Raw genomic sequence first — 10,538 nt, forward strand, 5'->3', positions numbered from 1 at the left:
CAGAGTCAATTAGTAGTCCTATCTACAACATATAACGTACTGTCGCTGGCAGTGCTGCCAACAGTATCATTCCAAGGGAGGAAATCGTTAGGCTAAGCAGCGAGCCAGCACCACCACCTGCATCGGTCGTGGTTTCCACCGTGCTGGTAGTACCTTCCGGCCCAACGGTGGTCGTTTCCGACGGTGGTAGTTGTGGTTGACCCTCCAAACGGATGCGCCACTCGATGGCCGGATAGATGGGCGAGTAGCGCTTCAGGTACTCTTCGGTGATTTCGTACTCCCCATACGCTAGCTGTTCGCGCTCGGATTCCGCAAACATAGTATATCCGTCGCCGCCTTCGTAGAGAAACTGACTCACGAGAACGCCATACTGTGCGTCGTCCTGCAGAGGGCCGTACGTGGGAACATTGCACCGGGCACAACGTACCTCAACGTCGATCACTCGATCCAACGGTGGACGTGATAGATCGTACACGACATGCACACCGGCCATTTGCAGGAACTCCCCGTAGCCGGACACTCCGTCGTACCGGTAAACACTATGCTCGAGCATCTGACGCAACTTCGTCCCGCTGAGCGCCGTCAGCACCATCCCGTTGCCGAAGGGTAGTACCGTTTTAAGGTCCTTCTTGGAAATCGTTCCCACGTTGAGGGATGCACGTATACCGCCACCCTGCACGAAACCGATCGCCGCGTCCGTCCAGTACCCGTCGCCGGCATTCGTGCGAGTCGCAGCGTGTATGATGACGAGCGAGTCCGCAATCATGTTGCCGATGTTACACTCCTCGAACCGGCAGCGGCTCGAATCGAGAAACACGTTCGTGTCTCCAATTCGTTCGTCCAGCTCCAAGATGCCCGGTCGGTACACTTCCAGCAGCTGTAGCACGTCCGAATCACGTTGCACGGTACCGTTGAGCAGGATCGGGCTTCCGTCCAATTCCACCAGGTTACCATCGGCATCGAACTGCAGATGCAAATACCCAAGATACTTCGTGTACGCGTACGCCTGCACGACTGGCACCTCCTTACCGGCGGCATTCTTCACCATCACCGGGTATGGAGCCGCCGGTACGTCCACATCTGGCGCTGTGCCACTGTAGAGGAACGTATGCGAATGGCCTCCGATCACCAGGTCCACATCGGGGCACCCGGCTGCAATCTCTTTGTCGCGCTCCAGTCCGCTGTGCCCAAGGGCGATTATAATGTTCACACCTTGCTCCTTCAATGTCGCGGCTTCTTTGCTAAAATTGACACAACACTATGTTAACTGCCCTGAGCGACCTTGAGATTCGTTTACCCACTTGATTGCGTCGATCTCGTCCGTAAACTCGACCGTATTGACCGGCGTCAGTTGCTTCGTTTCCGGTGTAAGGTAACCGATCACGCCTATCTGGACGCCGGATTTCGTGAAAACGATCGAACGACGCAGTGATGTAGCGCTTTGCATCGTCGGCGTGTTCGAAAGGTCAAGGTTGGCTACTAGCACCGGGAAGTCCACCTCGTTCAGGAACGGTACCAACCCATCCACTCCTAGATCAAACTCGTGGTTGCCAAGTGACTAAAATAAAGAAAAACATAATACCGTTATAAAAAGCTTAGACATCATTTCAATCAATCCATATTTTGCCTTACTATAGCGTCCGGTTTTAGCATGTTGAGGAAGGCAGCCGTTATATTGTCCTTGTACACTGCAAACCATGGTGTTCCGGTGTAGGTATCACCGGCGTTGAGGTAAAGCACTGGAAGCCCACCAGATGCCTCCGCCGCCCGATATTCTCGAACTCTGAAACGTTCAACACGAGTAGTGACATCAAAGTGTGATTAGATATATAAAAATTTTGTAAAATGGTGCACAACTTTGGAACCCATTTGTCGTTGTTCTGAGCATTGGACCTTATCTCTTATAACGGCATTTACAAAGTGATGTGGATGAGATAGAAAGAGAGCGTGTGAGTTGTGAAACAGTCGAGTAAAAAGACTCACAATAAAGACAAAAAAAAATAATAAAAATGGTTTAATTTGGTCTTAATTATCCTCATAGATGGTTATTGTCATTGGAAGCTCCAATTAATGTCGCAATTGGCTCACGTAAGGTGTAATCAATCAAAGTAGTTTATTTACATCTTTGTAGCTACTATCAAAGGGTTTATTTATAGTTCATTTTCGGCTTTGTTTATTAAAATACAAAACAGAACAAAATTTTAAACTATGAGCCAATCGAGGACAAGTTTTGATTGAAATTCTCAAATTTATCTTTCAGTCGCCTGTAATATTTAATTTAACCTAATTATTTCAGTCGTCGATGTAATATTTAAAATACCTCCAAAAGTTATTCAAAAACCAGAATTAATTTTTTTTTCTACCGTGGGTCATTAGTTTCAAACAGGATTTGGAGTCATCAGACTCAAACAATACATAAAAAAAAACAGATCATGTATATCTATCAAAGGTTGTAATATACCGTTAAGGTAACATAACAAAGTACTTAAATCCCTAACCTCAAACAGACTCTTCACTAATCATCACACTGAACAAAACGAACTTTAATCTGTTGGATAAAAATATATAAATGGCATACCAACTGTAAATTGAGTTTGTGGCGATACTCAACGTCAAATAATTAGTGCGAATCTGTTGGACAGCTGTGACATTTCATGAACGAATAATTGACTTGCGGTTGCCATGCCGAACGGATTGGAGCAAAATGCGGCCAAATCACTGCCACTTTAAACATGCACTTATCCGGCGGAAGCCATCGTCACGCGACCATCATGCTTCAATTAGCACAATTGAATAAGTCACCTACTTAATCCGCGACTATTTTACGTAATTGTCATCATTTTATATTGTTTCCGTCTTTTTTTTTTGCAAATCACCAAATAAGTCAGAAAAATCAGAGGTTGGCTTGAATTACACGTGGGCGTAAGGCGATCGAGCGATATTAACGGGCTTTTACTATCTTTCTATCTCCCATCGTGTTGTGCACTGTCCACAATTGTTGCCACCTTCACTGATTGCCGACAATATACTCACTTGTGTGCAACTCGTGCAAATCCACCATAGCAGCGGTTGCTGGCCACATCGGACGGCTGACAGTCGTTGCTGTAAGCCCCGGTCTGTTCGAACCGGGCGTGCATATCGTTGTTGTGCAGCACGATAAGCTCGAAGCCGGCCGCTTTGGGGGCAGAGACAGCGGGGTTGGCCATCGCTAGAACTAGCAGCATTAGTGGAATGATTGACGCCTTCGCAGACATTGTTCCCGGTTTGTAATATTCAGTCTTTTCGTAGTGAGGAGACGGTCCAGTTGGACGGTTGCGCGATTGAGACGGACCCCCGAATTTCCAGCAGCGTTCTGTTGAATAGGATACAGCGTTGATGCCAATCAGTTTGTGAACTTTCTGGGAAAGAACTTTGAATGCAATGCAAAACACATATGATTTTGGAAAGGGTACTCTTTTCGACACCGAGAAGAACAGACGTGATACGCTTCGCCAACAAACAAGTGTAGAAATGATCTTCTATTCTGGTCCATGCACAGACCCCTCGGTCTGCTTCGATACCGATAACAATTGCGCTTATCAACCACGGCCACCTTTCAATATACGCCATACCTACGACTACCTTCAAGCCGTACCAGGATCTCCGGATTATATTGCCACCCTGCACCCTAACCTAACCACATTGTTTATCTCGCGACGGTCGGCCCTCAATAGATCTTCGCTGTGGCCATGGACATGGCAAACACGTCTTGCAGGGGAGGGCGAAACGCTATTATGCCTTTGTTTTGTCCAATCTTTCTCCTTCCAGTGTCCACCGGTATCAGAAAACGGCGATGTCCGCTTGTGCCCCGGACGTGGTGAACGCTGTCACGCTTGACTAATTGACAATAAAGCGCACACAATCTTGATCAACGGCAGAGCGTGCCGGACTTTCACGTTCGACGGTCCGGCCCCCAATGGAGCGAAATATTTTTAAACCCGCAGTGCGTAGCAGAACGGTCCTCGTGGAAGACTTTCGGCAAAACTCGTTTTTCGATGCATCCGTGAAGAGCCAAATGTCTGCGGCTTCATTGCATGTGAATGCAGGAATGCTGGACAGAAAAATGTTGAGCCGAAAGTTCTTCCTCTCAGTTTATTCCCTTTGATAACCGAGTGGTTTATGCCAATGATGGCATTAATATGGATGACATCGTATCTTAAACATGCTATTTTTGTCATTCTATAATGCACCCTTTTTTCTCGTTTTTGAATCGTTTTCAGCGGAACTTTTCTAAAACGAATGGCAGCATTCGAATGCATTTTTTCATACGACGATTCCAGACTGCGCCCAGCTTAAAAATTTGCTATATGGTCTACAAAGCCGGTAAATTATATTAACAGTAAAATTTATTTATTTGAATGCTATCACCCTTAGCTTCCTAAAGTTAAAAATGGCTTTCTGTATTTTAAACAGTCAACCACAGAGCTAGTCTCTTTTGGTTGACGATGGAGTAATAGTGTGCTATATGATAACGCGTCTGGACAAAGAAGAGATAATTATGTTAATTACTATGTTCTCTCGCGTGTGACCGATACCGCCAACGTAATAGGTTTCCAGAGATTGTCCGAACGATAGCAGTGAACAACAGAACCGTAGGCGGCGTATCTTGGTTGATTTTAAAATCTTGTTTGTAGTGTTTTATTCAACCATCACTATTGTAGCTGGTGAATTAAGCTTCAATTAACATATTGTGTCTAATTTGTCAGCTTAAAAACTCCAACATGGTCGCAATGGACTTTCCTAACCCTGACGCTATTGAAGCGATAATTGAAGTTATAAATGTCACTAGAAAACTAACGTGAATAGTTACCGCAATCAGGTAGAAATTAAAATGAGTCATTGTGAATACCCAAGAAATTACCCATGGAAAGTAGAGAAGTTATTCTACCGGAAGCTAACACAGCTCACGTCACTTAAAAGGTAATTTGTTCCGCGGTGGCAATTTGTAGAATTCTAATGTAAAAAACATACGTATCTTGATTTGCGTATCTCGTAAACGAAGTACCTATAGACCCAATAGGCCAACACAATCAACCAAGCTCCATTGAATAGGTAACACTTTTCCTTTTTATAGCTTTCAGTTTCAATATTTATATTTTTACACATTTCTTCATCGTTTATTATCGATGACGTCAGTATATGAAATAAACTTGCGGATAATATTTACCAAATATTCGTAAAGTTGTATATTTTAGGTACTGAACTCTAAAACATACCGCTTTGAACCGCCGTATGGCCAACGAGCATTCAAATTAGAAATCAATCTGTTCTTCGTTACCGGTACCGGATAAAATTAACTTTCGGTTTTCTACCATTTGACGTCGCGAGTACCGGTTGTGGCGCGTGGCCCCACCATTCCGGTGACATGTCGAACGGTGATCGACGAGCATGGACTACGGCAAACAGGTAACGTCACCGGCATTAAGCACTTAAAATTAGTCTCAGTGAACAAACTGCGTACAATACACATAAGTTTTGGAGCGGAGCACGTTTTATCTTAGCACTCTTGCGCTATTTTGTCTGTTACACATTCTTAAACAGTATCCCGAAACGGTGCAGCCTCTTCGATATTCCAACACAACATGGAGTCGTTTGCAAACCGAAATAAGAAGATCAAAAAATAAAAAAAGAGCAATGAGCTTCTCGTTGTTTGTCTACTATCCATCGGTATCCTGTGTTCTATTTTCGATTGTCTGCCTATGTGATCATCACAATTTCAGAGCAGATTAGTTGGTAATGTTTTTCTGTTATGTTTTCTGCTTGCTTCTAGATATTCCTTTCGTGAATACGCAACGCGACGACTGACACGTTTCGGGTATAGTAGCTGATTTCACAATGATTGATTTCTTCTACGAATGTAGGCTAAATGCTGTAGGTTCGTTGAATAGCAGACTAAACCCATCCTTAGCTGGCATATAAATAGAACCGGTAAAAACACGATGTTTAATTTGCGGTAACGACAAAATGTAATTTTACAACAAATAACCGGTTCCACTATACAGAGGCTAGGCTAGAGGATATCGACCTTGCGGTGGGCCTTCGATCGCGTAAGATTTGGCACACGATCACTAGTAAACGCACATCCACTCAGACACTTTTACACTTGCCCATCAGACTCGTGCGCCATGTCGAATGTTTACTCACGTGATATAAGTACCGCTGCTGGTTTTGCCGCGTTGGTCGATCGTCGTTGCGTGCTTAAAAATGTTGCTGCTAGCACGACATTTTGCTTTGTTGTGTGTTGAAACTTATTTTTCGTATACGTTAGTTAGTTTCTAAATGCACCAATCTTAAGCGACGCAGTCAAATGATTGCACTACAAGGGGAAGGAAAATGCCCAAGCCTGATAACGTATCTGTATTTACGTGCGTATACTCGTGCGTGTATTTACGTTGAAAACATTTCTTTGCTTTTTGGTAGGTTTCAATTCGACACGTTTCTTACACTTAAGACGAGCACGACGAAGAGGACAGTGCACGAGCCCGGTCGGCGTCCGTCGAAATACTAACTTGACGATCGGTTTAAGAGCCGCTTGCGCACCTCCAAGAGCGCAAACGCGTGCTGGACCAGGCCTCGGGGTTAGGCGTGTGACGTTATCAGCATGTGCGCGGGTATCTACGACTATGACGATAGCAAGAGTCGTTAAGGCTTTCCCGGCATACGCAAGGACAGCAGGTGCGCACGAATCCTGATTGAGGATCCAATCGATATTGTGTTGGTTTCTCGGATTTTTATAGGTATTGACGTCAAAAGAAATAGGAAAACACCGGCCGGCTGCAGTTTCGTTGAGATAAGCAAATGCAGGCTCTACTATATGGTAAATTTTACATAGGAGTATAAAATAAACATTTTACGAATTCCTACGTACAGAGTATTTTAAAGTTACAGCTGCATAAGAAACACCCATACTACTATTGACTCTAAATTCATGTGAAAGGTACATAGAGCTACGATAAAGATTGCTGTAAGCGAAGTAAGTGAAGGTCAGGGGAAGCCGAGTGTGTTCTATTTTAAACATGTCTTTGGAACATGTCGTTGTCAGCTTGCGTTCGATTTTTGGTTGAAATCATTTCCCATTACTGAACTGTGTGGTAGTTTTTAGGGCCGGAAGTCGCATACAAAAGTGTCATCGATTGAAACAAAAAAAACAGACCCCAAAAACACATACATGTGCAGAATATGTTTAAACCACGGATCGATGAGTCGTAAGCCTCTATAATGTTAATTCAAAGATTTTTTTTAGATAAATAACTAAATCCACTACAGAAAAAATAGAATCATTTAACTAACGCTGAGAAAAAAAAATTATTATAACCTTGAAATATACAACCCCATCGAAAAGAATGCTCAAAATGGACATGAACTCGTCACGCCGTAAGCACACAAAGTGCTCAATTGTTGTCACTAGAGGAACATAAACCGACAAGCTTATTGGAGATAATTGAAGCTACGATAAGAAAGAACTTGGTCTGCGCTGATGATATGGTCCCATTTCTTCAAATAGCTACAGTTACAACACGTAAACAAGTGATTCCCTGTCGAGTAAACGTATTTCTCTGTCTTGTCCCTATCTACTCGAGATTTTATCGCAGTTACAAGCCGTTTTGCCCTTCGTTGTTGAGTACGGTTACAAGTAGGCAAGAAAGCCGAAGGATCTCCTTTTAAAAAAATAAATCATCATAAACACCTATTTAGCTCATTACATACGCTTTTTGATCAACCAAACGTTAATAGATGTTAAATTTAAACTATAGCATCCGGGCATCGATGAGACAAATATTTTCAAATTATACTTGAAATGAGATTTCCACTTTGTTGAGCATATGCAATGAAAACTCATGTCTAGTCACCTCTGCTTGCCTTGAACTCGCAGTGACGTTTGTAGCAGAAAAGTTTTAAACTATTCCCACCAAGCTTCAACTCAAACGGGTCAGGTACGTTTGCAGAAAAAAACTTCGTTAACATTTGCGTAACAATAAATGGTCGCAGCAAATAGTTGCAAAAGCATTCGTCATTAATTTTCCTTCGAGCAAAATGTTTAAATTGACATAAACGCAATTTCACCTGACAGATTCAATGATTAACTTTTGTTCCCCCTTTCGGTCCGATGATGGTACGCGGTAAAGTTGAGTAAAAATTTTCCCCCCATATTCCCGCGCAGGTGTTATTTCCTCTTGTCTTGTCACGTGCTGCGTTGAAAACTATGTCGAAGTCCGGTAGGAAAACAAAATAATGGACGGGGATGGTGGTCGTAATCCTATTTGTTTTATTTAAAAATGAAACAACCCTAATCACGCAGCGAAACTAGAATGTTTCGTTTCAATAACGATGGTTGAATGAATTATGAATTACTTGAATATTCTTCCATAACATAACCACCAGAAAGCAAAAGTATGCATTATTCAAATTATTTAATTATTATAATATCATTTACAAAGCCCACTTTTGCAACAATGTCCGAAAACCGCAAATATGAATTAGCTCCAATAAATCGGTTCTGCTCGCGCTGCATGTGACACGAATCGTGGAATGATTTATACAAGACCTAAGTTCGAACGGCCGGCAGCATTGATTGGGGTAAAATGTGCTATTAATTGACAGTACAATAAACGTGTATGTTATTATCTGTTACTACATAAATGGCTACCGGCAAGAAAAGATAACTGATAGACTGGGAGACGGGTTTATTGTACTGGGGAAAATATGTTATCACTGAGCGTTTGAACCCATATTTGCGACCACAACATGCTGAGTTTTTCGTTTGTTTGTTTTCACATTTCCGCAAATTTTCTCTAACAGGACTAAATTTTGGATCCATCCAGCGTGCGTAAATAATTCCAGCACAATATCCAGAAAAGTAATTGGAATGCAACTTACAGTGAATACAGGCATTATTGCAGGTATTATTGGCATGACGGCTTCCACCGAGGCCTGAGATTAATTAGCTGATAATGAAGATAAATGAGTATGGTACAGCTTAGAGCAACTCGTGATGCATATGGCGATGAGTTGGTTGAGTATTTTGTCAAGGTTTCAAACAAAATCATGGAGAAAATCGTTGTAAAATTAAGCTTTCTTCAAATGCGATAAGTTAAGTTGCTATTGCTACTATTGTACAAACACGTTTTGATAGTTTGTTTAAATTAAATTTGGTTTTAATTTCGGCAATGAGTGTTGTCATCGAGTCTACATTTAGGCGTTTTCATTTTAGGAATCAACACGGTATGTTTTAAAATAACGTCAATAGCGTAAAAAGCCGGTTAGAAAATCGGCCCATGAGCGCTGGGGCTTACCTCCTCGACGGCGTGGGTTCGAATCCCATCCGAGACCGGACCCTCCCCTGTACGAGAGGACTGACTATCCACGCATACATAGGGTAATAGTCTCGTAAGCCCTCCACGGGTACGCATTTCCAACAAGGTCGTTACGCCAAGAAGAAGAAGAAGCATGAAAAACGGCATTTCACAAAAAAGGATATATTTATTACTGTGCCATTACAATCTACCAAGCAATGTGTTTATTCATTTGTAATTCAGTGCTTTTCATTTAATATTTCAACCTACGGCTAAAGCTGCTGTCTTGTTTCCAGAACTAAAATTACCCTCGTTATTCATGATAATATCGGGAACAAGTGCACACTTCCTTCCACTCAAATATCTAAAGAACATTTCGTACAAGATCGATACTAAGTTAACCTTTACGTAAATTCTCCACAGAATATGGTCAAAACGGATTGTTGAAATTAATTGATCTTGGTCAGATCATTTTTCGTTGCTTATTGGTACGTCGTCATTCCTGCTAGGTACTTTATAGCTCAACCAACAGACCAACTCCCAACAGGCTTACAAACTAGACGGATTGATTCGTATAATTCTGCCACGTGCCTACCGCTGTCATGGTCAATGTGCTCCCAAAAGAATTACCTAATTTCCCAACAGCTGACAAGACTGTTTTTTTGGTGGCCCAGCTTTCGATACGGTTCTCCTGCAGTACCCTACTTAACCTTATATATAAACAGATTCTTATTACTTTTCCTATCATCACTAAACAAGCCATTCGTGACTGGTACGCACGAATTCAGCATGTTAAATGGCATGCTGTCTTTGGTGGGTTCATCATAAGCAGGATCATCGCATGGTGGTGAATTTTGCAACGCCTGAATGTCGGCAATATGTAGTTGGAGCAGCTACACGCATCCTCAGCGTCACAAACATTGCCGACTGCTTCCGGATCGTTGTTCGCTGGTGTTGTTTACCCTCATTTCTCAGGCGCCAAGCGTCAAGTAACAGTATGTTCCTTTGCGTTTTCTCACGTCTTTGGTATTGGCACGAATATATCTACGTTCCACTTCAGGTCTAGAGACTAGAGAACCCCGGTTCGTCGCCGTCGACGCCGGCTCCGTTTTTATGCACTCCCGACAGCCATAGGAGATGCTTTGCCGCCTTCTTCCGGTCGAACTTCCTGCTTGCCCAGCTCCCTACCGGTGGTCAGCGGTTTGT

The 10,538-nt window shown here is 42.8% G+C and overlaps 1 protein-coding gene across 1 annotated transcript; it reads right to left on the minus strand.

The window, feature by feature from the left end:
* Positions 1-22: 22 nt before the first annotated feature.
* LOC131286168 (protein 5NUC-like) lies at positions 23-6,927 on the minus strand. The gene is made up of 5 exons (XM_058315064.1): positions 6,908-6,927; positions 3,034-3,352; positions 1,633-1,783; positions 1,302-1,558; positions 23-1,241 (listed from the first exon to the last, which is right to left on the minus strand). The coding sequence occupies exons 2-5, from the start codon at positions 3,252-3,254 to the stop codon at positions 23-25; spliced, it is 1,848 nt and encodes a 615-aa protein (XP_058171047.1). The 5' UTR covers positions 3,255-3,352; positions 6,908-6,927.
* Positions 6,928-10,538: the final 3,611 nt, after the last annotated feature.

This window comes from Anopheles ziemanni, chromosome 3 (genome assembly GCF_943734765.1).
Source record: "Anopheles ziemanni chromosome 3, idAnoZiCoDA_A2_x.2, whole genome shotgun sequence".
Lineage (NCBI taxonomy): Eukaryota > Metazoa > Arthropoda > Insecta > Diptera > Culicidae > Anopheles > Anopheles ziemanni.

Coding starts and splice junctions, on each gene's coding strand:
- LOC131286168 (XM_058315064.1), bottom strand. CDS start 3,254: ATGTCTGCGAAGGCGTCAATCATTCCACTAATGCTGCTAGTTCTAGCG. Junction 1,784..3,033: donor TTTGCACGAGTTGCACACAA/GTGAGTATATTG, acceptor TGAACGTTTCAG/AGTTCGAGAATATCGGGCGG. Junction 1,242..1,301: donor GACGAGATCGACGCAATCAA/GTGGGTAAACGA, acceptor TGTCAATTTTAG/CAAAGAAGCCGCGACATTGA.